The sequence below is a fragment of the Lepidochelys olivacea genome (assembly GCF_965140295.1).
Source record: "Lepidochelys olivacea isolate rLepOli2 genome assembly, chromosome: 8".
NCBI lineage: Eukaryota > Metazoa > Chordata > Testudines > Cheloniidae > Lepidochelys > Lepidochelys olivacea.
The window spans coordinates 32,619,139-32,641,618 of NC_140418.1; the positions used below are offsets into that span (position 1 = coordinate 32,619,139).

Consider the following 22,480-nt stretch of genomic DNA (forward strand, 5'->3'; position numbering starts at 1 on the left):
CCAGTGTTTAAAGTCTTGGCTTCAGTATTTTCAATCTTCCCTCCATATTTCCTATACTAAATACAGTGATGTATAAGAAATGCAGGAAATAATGTGGTAATATTCTCTATTTATCCAACTTAAAGTTAGGAAAGTTTTAAGTGAATCCACTGAAAATGGTGCATTGACTTTACATTAATTTAGTTTTTTTGCATTTAGCATATATATATATAATGTGGGTGTTCTAAATGTATGTATTGTGACATTTGAACATCTCCTTTATTCTTAGGATGTTGCTTTTTCTGCCATATGACATTGAAAATTTAAATTTTCTTTAGATTTGCAATAAAGTTGTAAGCTGGATATGAACCCTGTTTATAGGTGCTGAAACTAGCGGTGCAGGGGTGCTGCAACACCCCCTGACTTGAAGTGGTTTCCATTCTATACCGGGTTTACAGTTTGGTTAAATGGCTCTCAGCACCTCCACTATAAAAATTGTTCCAGCACCCCTGACTCTGTTTGCCATGAGGTATTAATGAACTTCATGGAGATAGCAAAGACATATTTGGAGGAATTGTTTTTTGTTGTTGTTTTTGTAGATTTCCTAGCATGATGTTAATTTAGGAATGAAGTTCATGCCATAAGGTCATTGACAAGATCATTTGACTTAGGTTTAAAAGATGGCTTTGGATTTAACCAGTCGCCTTATTGTTATAAGCTATTACCAATATCTCTACACCTAGGCCAAACAACTTACATTTTTGTATATTAGCTAAATGTTTATTAATTTAAAAAGAAACTTGATCAGTAGATTTTATTAATTTCTAAAATGTAATCTATTTCTATTGAAAATACCCAATCCACAGACATGGAGTTCCAGGGGACTTGTTTGTTTGTTTATTTGTTCATTACTACAAACAAGAGATTACCAAAGAAAATAATTTCATTGTGGTAAAGTACATATCAACACAGGGGACCAAAAGATATTATCTTCAAAACATTATGTGTGGAGACAAACTAGAATTCTTTATGGTCTCCTGCTGCTAATGCAAAATGAAAAACAAAGAGAATGACAGCTGGAGGAGAAAAACATATATCGTACTAGAGCTGTGTCAAAAACTATACAGTTGTATGCAAACTAGATAATTTGGCTGGATTCTTTGTGACCACCCTCAGAAAGCAAACATTTCCAAAGCATAGTTTTCACAATTAAATGTATTTTGTTTGCGGATGTGTGTATTTGGGGTAGTTTAACCACTTCATTGCTGTGTTATTTATTGCCATGAAATCCTTATTCCTTTCAGTGGAAATACTGTGCAACAAAAAATGTGAAGTCATTCAAGAAAGAGGGCATGCACCAAGCTGATCTTTTCTTGGCTGCTTTCTCTCTCTCTCTCTCTTTTTTTAAATCAGACCTTTCGAAATTAAATAAAAAGGATACAACAGATTCAGCCTTTTTCAGGTGGGATAACAATATGCATAAACACAAACAAATAGATCCAGTTTAGGGTTTCTCTGTAGCAAGAGAAATTGTTCTTTTTTAAGAAACCGAAAAAGGGTTTTATTCTTTATATTCAAAATTTTTGGTGGCAGAACCTCCACACACACACTCAAAAGAACCTGAGTCTTGGTTTACATTTGCCCTGCTACGCTCTATCTGGGTCTCTAATGGGGTTAGGAGGCAGTTTCACTGAGAGTTTAGAAACATGCACACACTTTCCCTCTGACTATGTTTGATTTTAAATCCCTGGAGTTTCCCACTTTTTCTGCCCATAAAAATGATTGTTCTTGCTCCCTATGAAGACTGGATCCTCAATGCAACTAAGACAAGCAGGGGGAGGGATAGCTCAGTGGTTTGAGCATTGGCCTGCTAAACCCAAGGTTGTGAGTTCACCCCCTGAGGGGGGCCACTTAGGAATTGGGGCAAAAATTGGGGCTTGGTCCTGCTTTGAGCAGGGGGTTGGACTAGATGACCTCCTGAAGATCTCTTCCAACCCAGATACTCTATGATTTTAGCTGATATAGCTACACACTAGACAAGAGTGCACAAAATTGGCATGAGCTCCACATTCCCACAGGTGAACAATGGTGTCACTCTCTAATACTCTCAATTCTGCCCAGCCCAAGAAACAAAAGCTTTAAGTTTGCTCCAGCATTGCATATTGACTGTCTTTTGAGCAAAACATTCACCCAGCAAAAGGTTGCTGTTGCTTATCTTAACACTATGCCTATGAATTTCAATGCATTTGTAGTTATTTTTTTAATCAGTTCCATTATCACAGTATTGCTGCCTCACTGTATGCAAATATCCTGACCTGCTAATATGAATGACGCAGTATTGTAATATACAAACAATTGTGTATAACACAAAGCTGAATAAAACCAAAGGCTTAATAATTTACTGTGAAAGATATAATACATTTAAATAATCCAACAGTAACACATTTGATTAGGAGGGACCCTTAATATTACAAATCTTAAAATGGTACAAGTATTTATAAGTTTTTGTGCAGTTAAATGTTACCTAGCCACTATAGTCCAGTGGATCGAGCTCAGAGTTGAAATACAGACACTTCTGAGCTCTAATCCTCTCTCGCTGTGTAGCCTTTTGGCAATTCACTTCATTTCTGTCTTATCTACAAAATGGGATGTTGTGAGGTTTAATTTGTTGCTATCTATACAGTGTATGTATACAGCACTGGACAGCAGCTAGTTCTGCTGGTTTCTGAGGTGACTTCCACATGGATTACCACATCATACAAGATCCCAGGAAGAGATGACACAACCTTTGGCCAACTCACAGCTTGATCAAAATGTTTTGCCACTACAGGTGTTACTACATGTAGGTGGTGGCAGGGAGCTAGAGTATTGTTCAGTTCTCAGAGGAGTGGATGCTGACAATGAGGTGTGTGTTCTAGTTACTTGCAGAAAATGCAAGGCATTATCCATTAGTACAATGGCCTCCTGCAATGTCTGGGGCAAGCGGTGGAGAGTGTCAAGAGACACTTGCCCAGAAAGCTTGCTGAAAGGTGAGGAACTGTATCATGGGATAGAGCTGGGACACCCCTCTGAACGGATGCAGTTACAACATGTGACCTCCTATCCACAGTGAGGAAAAAGCATCATACTCAGCATTTGTCCACCCAGACTGGAGCTAAAGACTTGCTCCTGAGTAGTGCAATCATCAATCAATGGGACCAATTCCTGTAAAGATCCTGGAGCTGCATTTGTATGTGGATGCAGGACATTTTACTGGTGTTGCAAGTTCTGAGTATTACACTTTGTTGTTTGCAATGCTATTCTGCCTAGGGTAAATAGGGTTTAAGAAACTGTATTTGGAACCCTGCATTGGCTCCTCATTCAGCTTCTTAAGTAAAATTCAAATAGAAAGGAGCTCATCCATCTCTCAGCTGCTACGAAGCATTGATGGACCAGAAGCTTCCTTTGGGAGGAAGGGGAGGACAGACAGAAGAAAGAGGAAAAGGAGAGGGTGTGACCATTGTTATTACAGTTACCCCATTAACATTTCCCCACTGGGCAAAGGGATATTTAATGATATTTTGGTGATAAGGTCCCAGCCATGAACCATTGGGCATTTGTACATGGCTGTGAAAACATCAGGAAGACCCAGCTATGAGCTGTATGGAATATGTGGAACATTTGGTGATATTATTGATACCAATAGTATAAAATTGCAAATAATCTGACCAGATATGCCCTGTAAGGTACCTTCAAAAATGTTATTTGCCAAGTATGATAATCTTGTTTATAGAAAAGGAGTACTTGTGGCACCTTAGAGACTAACAAATTTATTTGAGCATAAGCTTTTCTTTTTGCGAATACAGACTAACACGGCTGCTACTCTGAATCTTGTTTATATGTTTATCACCTTTGTATTGTGAGTTATAGATATGTATGGTATATCTGTATTTCCAAATTTGTGCTGTGTTTCTGTGACACACCCCCAGACAGGTTGGCATCAGTTGCTCTGCATCCTATGCCAGCTCCTCTCTGCCCTTGGCCTAGCCTATTTGATGGCGCATCAAGGGTCATGAGCTGTACAATGAACCCACTGAAAGGAGCCAGGGGATACACTTATGAGCCAGCACGGCGGTGGACAGCTTTTCCATGCCATGTCCTGTGAAGCTTGTTTTTGGGATACAGAAAGTACAAGCCGCATGCAAAGGGAATATAAAGGTCAGCAGCATCTTCTCTATTTTGTCTTCATTCCTGCTTCTTACCTCTGGAGTAACTTTTTTCTACAAACTGAAGCTCTGAACAAAGGACTGAATGACCCATATGGATGTGTTCCAGAGGGACTTTCAAGCCAGCAAACTTGCCAAGTGCTAAGAACATGATATATGGACTTTGAAGTCTTATGTATGTATCTGAGTGCTTTACCATTTAACAACTCTCTTCTTGTTCTTTCTTTCTTTTATAATAAACCTTTAGTTTTAGATGTTAAAGAATTGGCTGGCAGCATGGTATTTTGGGTAAGATCCAAACTAATATCGACCTGGTAATGTAGCTGGCCTTTTGGGGTCAGAAGAACATTTTTTGTAGTGAACAGAGTTTTTAAATAACTTCTTACTGTACTGGACCTATGTGCTGATTGGGAAACAGAGTGCTGGAATGCAAAAAAGAGGACTGTATGATTTCTTTTTTAGCTTCTTAATAACCAGTGTGGGGGATCAGGAGCACAGTTTGTGACTGGTTGGTGAGTCTCACTTCATTGTTAACCACCAGTTTTGGGAGTATTTGCTTTCCTTTTTGCAGTCTGCCCTGACCTTGGCATTTTCAGTGAGAGCTACCCGAGGCACCCCAGGTCACACCAAACAATCTGAATGTGGTTTTGGATAATCACAGCCCATACTTCTGCAATGGAATACTAGATTATCCAGTTAACATTCACCAGGCTTTATATTTATACAAACACCAACCAAAGGTGGACAATAGGCACCTACCCAGCATAATAGGTGTGTGCAGCTCAGAAAGGGTCTACACTGTCATGTTAACTGTGACCCAAGTGGATCCTTGCCTTACTATACACATTTGATGATGAGTGATGTCATGCATGACAGAGCCATTAAGAACCCTTCATAAATATATGTATCTATGGGCTGCTACATCTTCATCTGGGGATCCATGAACCCGCTAACCTGAGCTGCTGCCCTGCCCACAGTACTCAAGATACAGACCCCAGACTTCTGCATCAGAAAATCTGTTCCAAAGACAGAGTATCTTGGCCCTGTCGGGTAACTGAGGCTGGTAAGATGAGGAAATTGTTCAAGCAGGTATATAGCCCCAAACAGCAGATAATTGCACAATGTTCCCCGCCCACCTCCTACTGCCAAGCAACTCTGCCTAAAATTGCTCTGTATCCTGTGCCAGCTCCTCTCTGCCCTCCTAATGCACACTGCCTCTCTCCTTAGTGCTCAGTCTAAGGGACGAGGTGGGAATACACATGGGGGAAGACAGCTCAAAATGACAGAGCAAGGCAGGAAGTAGTAGGTGTTTTGGCAGAGTAGACATAGGGCCAGTTTAGATTTATTTTAGATGAGAGTCCTGACCTGGCCTTGTCTTCCTGAGGCTGCCAACCTGATCCTTTGCCAAATGCTTAGTTCTTAAATTGTTATAACTAATTGGCTTTGTTCTTTACAAAGCTTTGCACAGCAGGAAGTACGGTTTAGGTGCACAACATACAAGCCTGAGGAGAGCCTATGCATGGGGCACATGTGCTTAAGAACCAGCGAGCCAAAACCCCCTATGCATGTGGTTCCTAATCCACAAGTGCACAGTACAACAAAAGGGCAGGGCTTATGCAGAGAACGGATGTATCTAAGGAGGCATGGACTGACGTTTGCAGGTTATGGTGTATGAGTGCTCTTAGGCCTCACTCTTGATACTAGGCAGAAGTAACCTGTTTTCTGTACAGCAGTGCTCAATTAATGCACAGTCAGGATTCCCTGCATTTCCAGTCTTGTTCATTGCTTTTTAAGATTCTTATACATATCACACTTTACAGTTGTTCTGAGTAGGCCCAAGGCCTTTCCGTAAAATGTAGGAGTTTTTAATCTTATAGTTACCACTTGTACTAACAAGTTTCTTTTAGCAGTTAGTCCGATTCATTACTACACTGCATCAGATCCATAGCCAGAAGAAACGCACATACAACCTCCATGCTATAATTAAGCAATTGGCCATTATTTTTATTATCCCTGAGACTTTCTTTTCAGTTTCCATTCGTAGTAATTCTCTCTATTTTGGGGATATTTGTTGGGCTCCTGACCCATTTTCCCTTTAGTTTTTTTTTATTATTATTAATACTATGATTATTTTTATTACTTGTATTGCTGTAGCATCTAGGAGCTCTAGTAAAGGACCAGCACCCCCACTGTGCCAGGTGTTGTACAAAAAGAATAAAAAGACAGGCCCTCCCCGTCCCCCTTTCCTTGTGTGTATCTCTGTGCCATTTTGCATGTTTTGCGACTTTCTCTTTCCCGATTGCTTATGATCATCCAGGTACTACTGCTCTTCCATGCGATAAAGAAAGGGTGGCGATTTTGGTGAGGTACATGTCTGGGAGTCAGGGGATATGGGCTGAGGCCAAAAATTCTTAACGTGGTCTTTGATTTTTGAGGGCCAAATTTCAGCCTTCCCTATGCTTCTTCACCAATGGCAAAATAACTCGTGTGACATTCTCTTGGGGCTCCATGTAGCACCACGTAGGAAGTAAAGCAGATGCTTTTTTCTGATTACTATATTTGGATTTTGAACTAAAATGAGCCTTAAGGTAAACCCATTCCACATGGATTTAAGCAGAGGATCATTTTCCTACACCAAGCAGGGGATTTTGGAGTCATTGAGTCACTTGCTAGCAGTGATGTGTTCCTCTGCCTCTACCAGCCACCAAGACCACAGCAGCAAAAAGACTATTTATTGGATAAAGGTCCTGATCCACTTGATTCAATAGAGTCCCGGACATCTTGACTCACAGCAACGTCACCATTGATGGCAATGGTGGCACGTACAGGGCATTAGTCTTATGGCTTTTGTCCAATTACCACATCCCTCCAGCCTAGCATGCCGTCACCCTCAGCATCCCCTCCACTGTATGCAGCAAGAGAAATGGGACCATGCACCACACTGAACAGAGGAAATGAAGTAACAGTCCATCTCCACCAACCCTCTTGCCCCCATCTACTCTGGACTGGATTGTATGCTCCACCTTATTAGCGCTGGCTGCTCCGTGCCTCCCATCGCCCCCAGCACGCTCCACATTCCGCTCTCATGTCCCCCTGCTCTCAGCTGCCCTGCTCTGCACTGCCTCCCCCACTCCCTGCTGGCTTACACTGCATTATTCCCCCCCTCGCCCTGCGTAGCTGTACGGCGTGGCTCTCTCCGCTCTCTGCTGGCTGTGCGCTGCCTCCCCTCTGCCCATCTCATCACTGCATACACTCTGCGACACTTCCCCCCCCTCCCCAGTTTACCACTGCATTCCCCCACACTTCCTTTCTGCCCCCATTCTCCTTTCGCTCTTCTCCCCCTCCCCAACACTGCATCGCCCCCACCACCCCAGAAACACACTGCATCCCCTTTCACCCTGCCCCCCTCCCCCATGCACTGTATTGCTCCTCCCCCTTGCTGTCGCCCCGCCCCTTCACACTGCCCCCTTCGGCTCGCTTCCCTTCTCCCTCACTGTATCGCCCCGCCCCCCCGGCTCCACACACTGCATTCTCCCCCTCCCCGGCTGTACACGCTGCCCCCGCCCCGGCCCGCCCCGCGTTGCCCCCTGGCCCGGGCCGGGCACGGCCCCCACGCCCGGCTCCCGGTGCCGCTCGGGAAGATGGCGCGGCACGTCCAGGTCAGTGCACCGCGGGCCGGGGCGGGCCGGGCGGAGGAGCCGTTGGGAGCCGGCCTGGCGGTTGGAGCTGCTGTGGCGCGCTGGGTCGGCCACGGAAATGGCCCCGGGGGCAGCGAGCCAGGCAGGCCGGCTGGGGGTGTGCGCCGGGGAACCGGGCCATGGGGTGGGGCCAGGCTGGGGATGGGGTAAGGGGTGCGTGGGGGGGAGGGGAGGAGGTAGTACCAGAGTGCGTCGTGGGGTGTGCCAGGGTGGGGAGGGGGATGCTGGGGTGGGTCGTGGGGGGGTACCGAAAGGGGTGCCAGGATGGGTCGCGGAGAGGAACTAGGGGGGTGCTAAGGTGGGTCGGGGAGGGGTGTACCGAAGGGATTGCCAGGTGGGTTGTGGAGGAGTGTACCAAAAGGGGTGCCAGGTTGGGTCGGGAAGGGATGCAGGGGGGTGCCAGGGTGGGTCAGGGAGAGATACTGGGGGATGCCAGGTGGGTCGGGAGGGGTACCAAAGAGGTGGGTTGGTGGGCACTGGGGCGGGTTGCGGAAAAGACGGTGCCTGGAAGGTTGCAGAAAGCTGGAGGGATGGTGCCATACTCTACAGGGGGAATAATACTGGTACAGTGCTAGTGCCTCTGGGTGTGAAAGGGGGACCGATGTAGCAAGATAGCCAGTGCAAAGGTACTCCCAGGATGCAAATGATATAGGGAGCAGGAACAGAGCTGTGCAGGAAATGGAATTTCTCTTCTGCTGAAAATTTGACACGTCTGGGGGAAAAAATCAGAACAGAAGTTGGACATTAAAATTTCTGAGGGAGGGATATTTAATTTCCCACACATCTCTACTCCTGCTTCAGCTTCCTGGGTCATTTATAGACAGTTGGCACCTTTGCACCTGACTCCTTTGCATTGGCTGTCTTGCTGTGTTTTCCAAAGCATTGCTGCAGCTACTTCAAACCAGATTGGAGTGCATTTGGGAAATACAGGCATCAGTTGCATGTGACCACGTGGGTTGGTATCATATTAGGAGAGGGTTATGCCAATTCCATTTCTGCTTGGAGGGGCAGTGTATTTCCTATGTCTGCTCTCTGTAATCTGTCACTGGCTTTCCCCACAGTAATGGTGTTATTTTTTAAAATAGGCTAGTGGAAAATACCTATATTCAATCATCCACTTTAGTTTCTTGCAGCAGAGAATTGTGCCCTTCAGCATGTCCTATTTATTAATTCAGTGTGCTTTTTGAAACATCATGCAACAAACACAATACGTTGATTAAATAACAAGTTCCTGCATATTGACAGAATTCCAAGTAGAGGACACAAGTTAGTCCCTGCCTACCAGCGTGCATCTTTCCTACCGTTTGCCTCAAGCAAAAACCTGTCTAATAAGGTATGTCTGCATTTATGACGGTGTGTAAATTACAGGCACTACAGGAGCTTCTGGAGCCTTTCCCCTCTGGAGCCTTTCACTGTGGCCAGGAAAGGCTCTGGCAGGGGGAGGTAGTGGGACACTACGCTGCTAAAAAGAGCGGTATAGACATGGGAGGCACTGCGTGGCATGCAGTGAGCCTTGTATGGTATAAACCCTAGAGGTACTGGTGTGTAAAGCACTCTAAGCCATGTGTCACGATCTACACTGCTATTTATACCCATGCTAGCTGGAAGTGCAGTGTCTGAACTCTGCACACCGTCTTAAGTGTGGCTGTACCTATAGATGTGCCTTGCAGAGTGCGCTGAAGGGCGGCAGGCCCTGTCTCGGATAGACCAACTCATTTAGGGCTAGATTATTTTCCTGTTCTGACTATTGTCTAGTGTTTTGTCCAGTGTAGTTTTAAAAACCAGATATGATGTGCCTTCCCTCATTTCCTTTGGGCAGTTACTCCACAGCCTAATATGTGTCATTGGCATGAGGTTTACCCAGATATTCAGCCTAAATATTTTCTGACTTAATTTCAGCCTGTTATTCATAGTTGTACTCTGATATACTGTACCAGATAATTCATTTCCATCCTTTGTGCTCACATTCAGCTATTTGGAGTCTGTAAATCATCGCTTAGTCAAGCTATAAATATTTAGTTCTTTTAATCTGTGATCATAAATCATTTGTTTCAGGGACCTGATAACCTTTATTACTTTATTCTGGATTTTCTGAAATTTATCAGTACTTTATCTGGTATTTATCGAGGGCTGAATGCAGAATTCCAGATGTGATATAAAGATGGTCAATAATCTTGTCCATGACATGGTACCTCAGTAGATGCTGCCTAAAATTGTGTTGACCTTTTGGAGCACAACCATACTGCATAGCAGACTTATGTCTCTTTTCCCAGTCACTATTGCTTTCAGGTCTCTCTCATTACTTTTGCTTCCTTGTTTGTTCCTCTCCTTCTCAGTGTGTATTTTGGATTATTTACCCCCAGATGTATTTGCTTGCTTTTTTCCAAGTTTCATTTTCCTTTTAATCTGAATGGGAGTGGTTCACTCAGTTTTGCATCTGGGATTGTTACATGTTAGTTACTTTTTTTCCTATAAAATTCAGAGACTGATTTCTCTTTCAGCTTCAGCATCCCCTAGATGTACAAATTATCTGTAACCCCCCCTCCCCCAAGTGGCTATTTCCACAAGTTTTTAATGTGCAAACTGTATATGGCCATTTGAAGGTTGTATTATACAAATTCAGGGGCAGCCAATCAAATCCAGTGAAGGTTTCAATGGTTACCTTTAAAAAAAAAAAAAAAGTGATTCTTCATACTTCTCAGAAATGTATTCTCAGAGTTACTGTCTCCCTTTCCTTGACAGAATCGCTGGGAAACTACATACCATGGTTAATTAAACCAAATTTAATTAGACAGAGATTCTGTTAGCGGTTTGTCTTCAAAATTTTCTTGGACTGCCATTTAGCTGAGTTTTGATGGTTGTAAATTCAATCCTTTTATTTAAAATAAAAAACAAAGCTTTAAGCATTCATTTATAGGTGAAGGTGTGGACGAAGAGGAGCAAAGGCAGCTGGCTTCAGAGTATCCATTCTAAACAGGGCCTGTCACATATTAGATTAGGCCTATTAGGATTTCCCTGGCTGTTTCTTTCTAGGTTACACTCAGAGCTTGAAATATTTAGCAGATGCCTTCTAATAGAAGGACTAGGTCTACTAACTGGTAGCTGATGAGAAAGATGAGGGTGCCTACCAGTGAAATCATGTTAAAAAGTCCAGTTTCTGGGAAGTCAAAGGATGTTGGGATTTCTATTGGTATACTATCCCTGAACCTTGTTCAAGGGGCTTCATCTTTCATATCATTCTCTAGCTAGTTAGGTCTCTAATAAATCTCAATTCTCTGGCTGATGGACAGGAGAAAGGATCTTTTCTCTCTCTCCTCCCCACTCACCTGAAGACCTTCTTTGAGTGTTGTTAGGTGGATAGATATTTTTGCCGTTTTGCCTGTCCTCTAGCCTCTGAACTATGAGGGTCTCCTCCCTATGAGTAGCTGCATTGTCTGCCTCTGCTGATCCTAGTTTTTCCAAGCAGCAATACAGTGACAAGAATCATGTCAATTTCATTTTAATTTTTCCCCAAAGGTTGAATAACACCAGTGAAACTGAGTAGTCTTGTCAATTTCTCCTTGCTGCCATTTCGAAAGATATGAGCTATTGGTGTGTAGACTCAGGAAGACAGAACTGTGTTGCATGTATTCTGAAGGATATCTTTGCAACCAGAAATGAAAGCTTCTCTGTCAGAGAATCTAATGGCTTTTTGCCAGGGAAAACATCCCATTTTTTGTTCTCCTAATTCATTTCATTGTTCCCTCCCTCGTTTTGCTCCTTTGTTCTTCCTGTGTTTGTCTTGTTCCAATTAATCTCGGTACTAACCTTCTGGATAGTGAAGAGGCAGTAATGGTTTTTTTGGGACTAGCCATTAAAGGGTATTCTAGAAGGAGACACTCTATACCTAGAGATCAAGGTCCAGATTCTTAAAGGTATTTAGGTGCCTAACTCCCATTGAAATCAGTGGGAGTTAGGCACCTAAATGCCTTTGAGCATCTGAGCCCACAGGCCTCACCTTTGTAGTCCCTCTTAGTTGCTTTCTGGCCAAGATTTAACTTGAATTCTGGGCCTAAATTTTTGTAATCCCTGCCATTATTTATAGGTATTCTGAATAATATGATTTGATATTGTTGGAAATTCTGCCTTTGGAAAGTTGTACTTAGAGGAGGAAGTGGCAGTGGCCACTGGTTTACATTTTCAAATTCTGTGATGACTTTCTCTGAAGTCTCCTCTGCAGCCGCTTTTACTATTGGAGTAAAAAACCCCAAAAATGCTTGGTGGCATCCTCTGTATTTGGAAATGGTCATAAATAACAAGCACCTGCCTAGTCCTGGATTAAATACTCTGGTGTTGAGGAAACATGACGTTTGCCTCCTTTGTGCCAGCAGCTATATTAGTGGATGGGCTGGTATTTTTTCCCCCGAGGCTCTTTGAAGCAGCTAGAGTTGTACAATGATCTTCTTACAATTAATATTTCAAAAGTGAAACACAAACAGTAGCTTGGAGGGTGCATTTTTGCTTCATTTGAATTCTTTGCAAACAGATTACAGTAGTTTCTTCAGCGTTTGCTCTCAGGCTTCAGTGTGTCAAGAAAATTTTAAATGGTTGCTAGTCCTTTGAGGATACGACTTTCTTTTCTTCTGCTGAATGATCAGGATACGCATACTTAAAAAATCATTCTTGTTTTAGAGCTATTATCAGCACTAGTGAATTTCCTGTACTTAAAATGGGGAATGTCTCTAAAGCTGTTAATATTGTAACATGGAATATCATTTTACTCCTTGAACTTGTGATTTCAGTAGGTGTAGCTGAGGAGTAGGATATCTCAGTTTGAGTAAGGGCTGGTCTATGCTAGGATCTTATAATGATATAGCTACATCTCTCAGCGGTGTGAAAAATCCACGCTCCTGAGAGACCTAGCTATACTGACCTAACCCCGGGTGCAGACAGCACTAGATGGGTGGAAGAGAGAGCCCCTTGGGGAGGTGGATTACCTATGCTGACAGGAGAAGCTACACTAAAATGCTGTAGCTGCTCTCCTGTAGGGTTTTAAGTTAGACATACCCTAAGAGGGTAGTGTGGTCCTGTATTTACCCAGGCTAAACTTTATTAAAAGACAGCATTCTAGGAACGTAACTTTTCGCCTTGAACAACCTGAGTCTTTGTATCCTTCCTTAGATTTGCACACAGAGGGTCTCTGCTACACATGGATCTTGCCCCTCCCTACCTGAAAGCGGAGTTGGCCATCTCGGCAGCACTATCCCCCATCCCTTTTACGTATCCCACAGAGGGGTCTCACATGGTTAGGAGATGGAGGGTGGAGTGGCTGGACTGGAGCGGCCGTAGGCACACAATATTCCTCCTTCAGCCTTACACAGTTTAGTCAGGAAAGATAATGCAGACCCAGACAGTATTATCTTTTCCACGGAGTACCCATCCACTGGGATCCCACAACCAGTGTGTGTTCCCTGGTAGAATGGTTAAATGAAAGGCCTTGTTGTTTACCTCATGGGAAGGGCATGGAGGACAACAAACTCCACCTCTCTCAGGAATGTCCTCTCATGGGTTTGCCATCAGGGTTTGACCCAGGCCAACATTTGTAGAAATGTGAAGGTACACTTAGGAGAAAAATGCTAGCTAGATTTTTTTTGGTGCGGAGTCCTTGTTTAGCTGTGGATGCTTTTGTTTGGAAGCAGACTTAGTTGTCTGCATCTTGAATTGAGGGTTTATTTTTTTTAAGTGAGGAATCATGAGTGTTGTTTTGTGCAAGATCATGCTACTGGTTAGCAAAGGAATGTCTTTTGAAAGTGTGTGCTTTCCCAGGGAATAAAATCTCTTAACTGTCTCCTGTATCTGAAGCAGTGCCAATGGCCTATGCTGAAAGACAACTAGACTGAATTTTTCTCAGTACATCATTTGGACAGTTCATATGGTGAGAAGCACCACTGTTAACTGTAATGAAGTTAAAGGTTTTAGTAAAATTGCTAATTTTGGAGACACTTTGCAGAATAGTAATGTTATTGCTGGGAGATCAAAGTCAGGGAAAGTAAAGGTAAGATAGGAACTGTTCTAATCCTGATAGCATACGATCTATTTGAAACTGATGAGAAAAAGCTCCTCATCATCCAGAGTGAATAGCACTAAGGTAGCTAATATATGATTAGTTATTATGATTTGTTTGTTTTTTAATAATTACATTAAATGCAGATTGCGTGCATTGATTAAGAACATAAGAATGGCCATATTGGGTCAGACCAATTGTCCATCTAGCCCAATATCCTGTCTTATGACAGTGACTGATGCCAGCTGCTTCAGAAGGGAAGGAACAGAACAGAGTAGCTATTGAGTGATCCGTCCTCCTGTCATCCACTCCCAGCTTCTGGCTGTCAGAGGCTTAGGGACACCCAGAGCATGGGGTTGACTATCTTGGGTAATAGCTGTTGATGGACCTACCCTTCATGAACTTATCCAGTTCTTCTTTGAACTCAGTTATACTGTTGGCCTTCAACATCCCCTAACAATGGGTTGTACAGATTGACTGTGCGTTGTGTGAAAAAGTACTTCCTCATGTTAGTTTTAAACCTTGTGCTTGTTAATTTCGCTGGGAGATGCCTGGTTCTTGTGTTATATGAAGGGGTAAATAACACTTCCTTATTTGCTTTCTCCACACCATTAATGATTTTCTAGACCTCTGTCATAGCCCCCTTTAGTTGTCTCTCTTCTATGCTGAATAGTCCCAGTCTTTTTAATCTCTCCTTGTATGGAAGCCGTTTCATATCCCTGATTGTTTTTGTTGCCCTTCTCTGAACTTTTTCCAGTTCTAATATATCTTGTTTGAGATGGGGTGACCAGAACTGCGCGTAGTATTCAAGGTGTAGGTGTACCGTGGCTTTATATAGTGGCATTATATTTTTTGTCTTCCTATGGTTTCTTAATGGTTTCTTAACCTTTCCTAATGGTTCCTAACATTGTTAGCTTTTTTGACTGCTGCTGCACGTTGAATAGATGTTTTCAGAGAGCTATCCATGATGACTCCAAGATTTCTTTCTTGAGTAGTAACAGCTAATTTAGACCCATCATTTTGTATGTATAGTTCAGATTATTTTTTTTCTATGTGCATTACTTTGCATTTATCAACCCTGAATTTCATCTGCTCAGTCACGTGAGATTCTACTGTAACCTGTTCTCAGTCAGTTTTGGATTTAACTATCTTGAGTAATTTTGTATTGTCTGCAAATTTTTCATCTTACTGTGTACCCCTTTTTCCAGATCATTTATGAATATGTGGAACAGCACTGGTCCCAGTACAGATGCTTGAAGGACCCTGCTATTTTCCTCTCCCCACTGTGAAAACTGACCATTTGTTCGTACCCTTTGTTTCCTGTCTTTTAACCAGTTACTGGTCCATGAGAGGACCTTTCCTCTTAGCCCATGACTGCTTACTTTGTTTAAGAGCCATTGTTAAGGAATCTTGTTAAGGGCTTTCTGAAAGTCTAAGTACACTATATCCACTGGATCATCCTTGTTCACGTGTTTGTTGACAGTCTGAAAGAATTCTAATAGGTGTGATTTCCCTTTACCAAAGCTTGGTTGACTCTTCTCCAACATATTCTTTTCATCTTTATATTTAGTGCTACTGGGTGCATAAATTTTTCACAGGAAATCATAATTATGTTTAATCCCAATTCTTTTCATTAGTTTAGATGGGAAACTGCTCTACACACTACTGACCTGTGTATGCAGATTTATTCCCAAGAATGTTGCACGTGCATTGAGTTATATAACTACAGAAAGAAATCCTGGAGGAATCAGAGATGATCTATGGTTTATCTCCTGCTGTTCCCCAGAGTTGCATGGATGGAGGTTATAATTCAGAAATAATGTGGCAGAGGAGACTCAGTGGACTATGTAATTAACGTGTATTAAGTGTCCGAATGATGGTGGGTTAATGCCAATTTTTATTTGCCAGTGAAACTTTAACTCAACAAAAATGTTGACCTTGGTACCTGCTACCACTTCTTTTTTAAAGGATTGCAGATTTATCCTCATCCCAATTTTTTAGTGGCAGTGTAAGTTATCTATAATGGAGGTGCCTAAAGTGAAGTCTGAGTTTATTAGGGAAGATTTTTTTAGGCCAGTTTCTAGGAGAATGAAGATAGTAGCAGTAAAGTGGCTTCCACTTCCTCCAGTGGGATGGTACTGGGTTTGATACTTAGAGAGACAATATCAGAATATGTGGGGGAAAATGATTCGTTGTGCAGTTCCAGGTACATAGTTTAGAGGCTGCTAATATCAGGAAAATAATACTTGCTGATTAAAGGAGCTGCTTCAGCATGCAGAGATTAGTATGCAGGTCTTAATTGCAAGGTCATCTTCAGTGCTCTTGTACGTGCCTTTTATTTTTGTACTCCTCTCTAGTGGAGAAGGGACTTCTGTAAGGTCTCTTTTGCAATGTAAAGTGTAGGAGAGACTAAAATGACCTTTCTGTGAAAGAGGCGGACTCTGAAATGCTGAAACATTCCAGACATGACCTGAGGAGTTGCTATGGCCAGTCCCCAGGGTGCTATTTTGTTTGCTTTTGAGTTGAGATGTCCTGCAATGGGAGTTCAGTGAATGAAAGAAAAAACCTGCTAAAATAGAAGGGAGGGATTGGACTGAAGTTTGTAGCTCAGCATGAGCTCTAAGGAAGGAAATTGAAGAGAAGTGACCCAATATTCCATGGAGCATTTCAGGGGATGCAGATCCATAAGTATGGATCTTGTTTGAAGATCTATTGTGCCAATAACTGTCAGAGGGTAAAGTGAATATAAACAACTGTTGGTGAGTGAGTGTTGGGCAGAAGAGAGTTTAATTCCTTTGAGTTAGTGTCTTGTTTGGGCGTTAGTGTACATATGTTGTTTTTTCAGGGTCTTATTTTCATTCATTAGTTTATATTTATAGAGGAATAAATAAATCTTCCCTTTTTATGTGACCCAAGGAGTGAGTTGCTTGAAAGGGAAATGTTTTATCTTTAGGAGATGCAAACCTTTAAGAATCAGAGGGGTAGTCATGTTAGTCTGGATCTGTAAAAGCGGCAAAGAGTCCTGTGGCACCTTATAGACTAACAGATGTATTGGAGCATAAGCTTTCGTGGGTGAATACCCACTTTGTCAGATGCATGTAGTGGAAATTTGAAAGGGCTCTTTGCCCCTCTAACCTTTAAGGGAAGCGCTAGGGGGATATGAGATGTGTGTTGTCTTAATACTTCTGGGGGAATTCTCGCCACTACGCAATGCAGAATTTTGCAGATATTAACGTGTGTGCAGAATTTCCTTTCCCTCGCAGAAATGGGTTGTAGTGCTGCTGACCACCACTAAGAGCTGCTGGACCCTGCAGAGCCCAGCTCGCACATAAAAGACACTGCCGGAGGGAGGGAGAGGGTTCCTGGCAGCTACAGTTCCCAGCAGGTCCTGAGGGAAGGAAATGGCACATAGGAAATTCCCTGCAAGCCTGGGCTCAAGCATCAGGCTGTTTCTCCCTCTGGATCCCTGGCCTCTGAGGGGGAGGGGAGTGAGTGTCTGGGCCACAGCTGGGCTCTGCAGGGGAGAGGGTGCGGGTATCTGGGCAAGGAGGACCCTGTGGCTGGGCTTTTGGGGGGAGAGGGTGCAGGTATTTGGGCTGGGGGCAACACATTCAGTTTGCCCAGTGTGTGTGATAGTTTCAAAGCCACTTAGAGATCTGGATGCCCAGTTCCCATTGATGGGAGCTGGTAGTCCAAATCCCTTTTAGGGTAAATTTACCCAGAAAATGAAGGTGTGATTGTAGCATGGGTAAGCATACCCATGGGCCAACAACCCGAGTACATATCCAGGTACTCTGCAGCCTTGTACTGGGAGAGCCAGCCCACTTTGAATCCTGTGCTGCCACATCTTCACTACTATTGTTACCTGAGCTAGTAAGGTTAAAGGTAGGATGGATATGCTTACCTGTGCTGCGGTCACACCTTCATTTGCAGTGTAGATGTCTCCTTAGACAGCTCTTCAAATCTCAGCCTGAAAAATTTCTGTTTTAGTCACTAAAACCTACCAGTGGAAGAACGTGTTCACCCTTCTCATGATAATTGGGGGGTGAAGTGGGGGGACGGGAGGGAGGAAGGAAAGAGTATTGTAATTTCTTATTAGAATAGTGATTCAAAGTAATTGCTAACTGTACTGACCCTACGTTGTTCTAAAACAAGTGTTAAGTATGAAATGACAGCTGGACTTTTTGTAGACTTGGGCCTCAGTCTTGCAAAGAGTTAAGCCATGCTTAACATAAAGCATATGGATAGACTCAGTGACTTTCTGTTGGTCTTGCATAGATTTCTCTCTGGTCTTCAATCTTCATTTGGCTTCCTCTTAAACAGTATCTTGTTGATTCTTTCTCTTTTCCTCCTGTGTTGCATTATCTCTCTCTAAAATGTACCTCATGTTATAGCTGCTTTTTGCATTTAGTACTTTCTTCATTGTGCTTTCAAATATTGACTCTTCAGTCAATAGCTTACAACATTTTCATGCTATTATCAGATATGCTCAATAAGCCAAGTGTTGATTTAAAGCTTACCTTCGCTATCTTTGGAACTTACAGCTAATGTTAGAGAGCAAACTTTTTTTAAAAAATACATGTTAAATTTGGATTCTTTTTATTAACTTTACCAGACCTGTTGTTTCTGTTCTAAATTTCAAATTAGGAGTAGTCCATGGTAAAAGAATTGTGTTATGTCACTTAATTTTAATCACTGGTGTAATGTCTTCCATTTTAGTACTGAGGTATAAAATCTGTTTGTCTCTCTTGCACATAAATTTTACTGGAGTTCTGTGCCACTCTTATTGCAGTGGGAATTGGGAGGGAAAGAAGCTACTGGGGTTTGATTGCACTTTTCTGGAAAACTGAGCATAGGTAGCATTTTATGTTACTGTACTGGATATATGTCAGTGTTTGTAAATAGCCAGTACTATGAATCTTAAGTAAGGCTTCCACAGGTGAAAGGCGTATTTGGAGGTTTCAGTATTGTTCTTTCTTAACAGAGTTTGGCAGAGCTAGAAGTACTATGTAACCAGCTCTATGAGGGGACTGATCTAGCACAGCGGATACAAGCAGAGAAGGTGCTCTTGGAGCTTATTGACAGCCCTGAATGTCTCAGCCAGTGTCAACTTTTACTAGAACAAGGAACAGTAAGTACTTGGGAGAAGTGTAAAATCTGACAATGTAAACATGCATTTATCATGAAGCCCACATTGGAGGTCCAGGTAATGTCAGTGTAAACGCAGTACATGTGAGATGCTCATCTCTTATAACAAATTGAGTTTTTTCCTTCATAAATAAAATTCCAGCAATCTGTCTACACACACAAATTGGTATTAGAGGGTGGGCTTTGTGGGATTGACAGTACCTAGCATTAGAAAGCAGATGGCCAGAAACAGGGGGAAAACCTAACTATGGGGGAAAATAGATGTAAATGTTGGTCTAATACTTGCAAAAGGTAGGAACCTTTATGCCACCTATTGCTCAGTATTGCTCCTCAACATGATTTGCTCCAGCACTTTTACAGTTAAGTCCCCTATGCTCCTGCTCGTCCAAGTTAGAATGGGACAGGCTAAGAATGGTATGAAAAGCCTTAAACTATGTTTTCCTGTTGTCTTAGTTTAAACCAGTCTCTTAGCATTGTTTCAGTTTTCTTTTTAGAGTACGAGGAGTCCAGTGTCACCTTAAAGAAAAGACTAACATATTTATTTGGGCATAAGCTTTCGTGGGTAAAAACCCACTTCTTCAGATGCATGGAGAAGTGGGTTTTTTACCCCACGGAAGTTTATGCTCAAATAAATCTGATCGTCTTTAAGGTGCTACTGGACCCCTCGTTGTTTTTGTGGATACAGACTAACACAGCTACCCCTCTGATTTTTAGAGTATTATGTCTTTTTTTTGTACTGATATTTTACTTGCAGATATTTTGTCAGATTTAAAAGGTGGTGGGGGAACCAACCCTGAGTTAAACCTTCAGTCCTTCATAATTATTACTGTGTTTTGGAACATTATGATTTCAGATGACATGCCTAAGACATGTCCGTTATCTGGAAATCATTGACATAGTTGGTAATGCCTTGGAAGAACTTGACTCATCTATCATGTTAATGGATGCTTAAGGAGTTCTTAATTCTGTTTATCATTATGATACAGTTAGGTTATTGCAATAGATGTTGCAAAACGCATTCTCAGTGGGGGGAAAATGAAAATATTCAAAGTTAGTATAGCACATTGGCCTGATCCTGTAATCCATACTCTTGAGTAAGGATTACTTATGTGAGGATTCCCATTCATATGTGGTTGCAGCTGTGGTCTCTTCATTGAACAATGGTCTGGTGAATCGAGTGTTTTGGAGCCAGGACACCTACTACTTTCTATTTTCAGGTCTGCTACTGAATTTCTTTGACCTTTAGCAAGTCAGTTAACTTCTTTCTGCTTTAATTATCCTCTCTATAAATTGTTATTTGTTGACTCAGCTTTGTAAAGTGCTTTGAGATCTTTGGATAAAAGGTGCAAAATCTTATTTTTAGAAAGGACTCAATTATTCTGTGTCTTCAGTAAGACTTTTGTTCAGGATGTGAGAAATGCAAGCATAAATATTGTTCTCTTCAATTTTCGGTGCATAGTAATTGCATTACAATCATTCAAATTCCATAATAGTATCAAGTAAAACAAATATAGGTCCTGGTCATGCAAAGATTTACACACATACTTAATTGTAAGTGTGTGCATAAGTCTTTACAGGAGTGGGGCCATAATGTGAACAAATGTAACAATACAGTTGAGCTACAGAATTGTTGTAATTAAGATACAGAAAATTCAGAATTCTAGTAAATTTCCTTTTTCGGTGTATGTATGATTGTCTGAGATCATGTGTAAGACTGATTTAATATGTGGTACATTTTCTCATAGGGTGGGTGAATGGCTTCTATGATCTAATAAGTCTTTTCCATGTATAATAACTATCAACTGACATCAAAATGGTGCTCAACAGCTTTGTTGTTAAGGTGTCGTTTCCATTTCTGTTATTGTGGAGGCATGGTAGTGGCTCCATTGCTAAGATTATAGTTGTGCTGAAGCTTACACTTGAAGCAGGAATTAAACCTCTTGCATTTATGAAGAATATAATGTATCCAGCTACAGCACTTTTTCCTCAGTAATGAATTTTCAAGTAAATCTGTTAGTTACAATCATTTTAAAATGGCACATCTAACTTGCTTTTGAAAATTTATAGCAAGTAAATTCCTTAACTCGGATCTGTTTTATTTACATTATGTACAAATACATATAAAACAAGGTCTGTCTTTACTAAACCGTACATATTTTTCAGATGTAATGTGTATTGTTTAATTGATCTGAGATTATTAAAAATCATAGTGTATATCTATGTGTGTGGTGTAGCCCAGCCCATAGAGCTAGCTTTAGCATCAATTTTACTTAGCAGTAAGGCAAGGAAGCCTCCAGGCCTGTATCCTGTAAGACAGTGGCTGTCAACCTTTCCAGACTACTGTACCCCTTTCAAGAGTCTCATTTGTCTGACATACCCCAAGCATGGACAGTGGGTGCCATCGGCTGGGGGAGGATGTTCCTCCGCAAACAGCCAGGCATGGCCCCACCCATGCTCTGTCCCCAGGCCCCTTTCCCCTCCAGCTTTCGCTTGGCACGGCTGCTCCAATCTCCCTGTGGGATGGCCCCAGCTCCGGCCCTCCCCGTGCTCTGGGCCTGGGGAGGCTGAGGCCGCATTGTCTGCCCTCCTGCTGTTCTGAGGCTGGGGTGTGGGGCTCCCTCCCACTGCTCTGGGGTGGGGGTGCTGCAGCCACATTGCCCGCCCTCCTGCTGCTGCGCTGCTCGCTCCAGGGCTAGGGGGGTGAGGCTGGGGCACCAGCCTGGGGTCGGGGGGGGTCTGGGATGGAATGGGGGGCACAGAAGGGGTGGGGCCTTGAGCAGAAGGGGCAGGGCTTGGGGCGGTTTGCGTGCTGCTCATGACCAAGTTTCATCTCACTTAAAAACTACTTGCTTACAAAATCAGACATAAAAATACAAACTTGTCACAGCACACGATTACTGAAAAAATGCTTGCTTTCTCATTTTTACCATATAATTATAAAATTAATCAATTGTACTTATATTGTACAGTGTATAGTATACAGGGCAGCAAAAACAAGTCGTTGTCTGTCTGAAATTATAGTTTGTACGTACTTTGCTAGTGCTTTTCATATAGCCTCTTGTAAAACTAGGCAAGTATCTTGATGAGTTGTTGTACCACTTGGAAGACCTCAGCATACACGTACCCCTGGTTGAGAACTACTGCTGTAAGACAAAAAGAAAAGGAGTACTTGTGGCACCTTAGAGACTAACCAATTTATTTGAGCATAAGCTTTCGTGAGCTACAGCTCACTTCATTGGCTTAAGCAGTTAGCATAAGGTTTGAGGCCTATGAACTTTGGCACAAATAAGTGGCCCAATGGTAACACCTAAGTTTTGGGGAAATGGGAATAGAGTGTTTAAAAGGGAAGTTTGTACATAACATTTGGCAACTGCAGGAATATTAAACTGATACTAGGCTTGGATATT

The 22,480-nt window shown here is 42.4% G+C and overlaps 1 protein-coding gene across 2 annotated transcripts in view; it reads left to right on the forward strand.

Moving 5' to 3' along the window:
- Positions 1 to 7,709: 7,709 nt before the first annotated feature.
- RANBP17 (RAN binding protein 17) overlaps positions 7,710 to 22,480 on the forward strand; it is a 268,639-nt gene continuing 253,868 nt past the window's right edge. For both annotated transcript variants that reach the window (XM_084636664.1, XM_084636665.1), the window contains exons 1-2: positions 7,710 to 7,843; positions 18,910 to 19,056. In XM_084636664.1, coding sequence (XP_084492790.1) covers positions 7,826 to 7,843; positions 18,910 to 19,056 — 165 coding nt within the window. In that variant the 5' untranslated portion in view covers positions 7,710 to 7,825. The remainder of the gene's footprint in view (positions 7,844 to 18,909; positions 19,057 to 22,480) is intronic.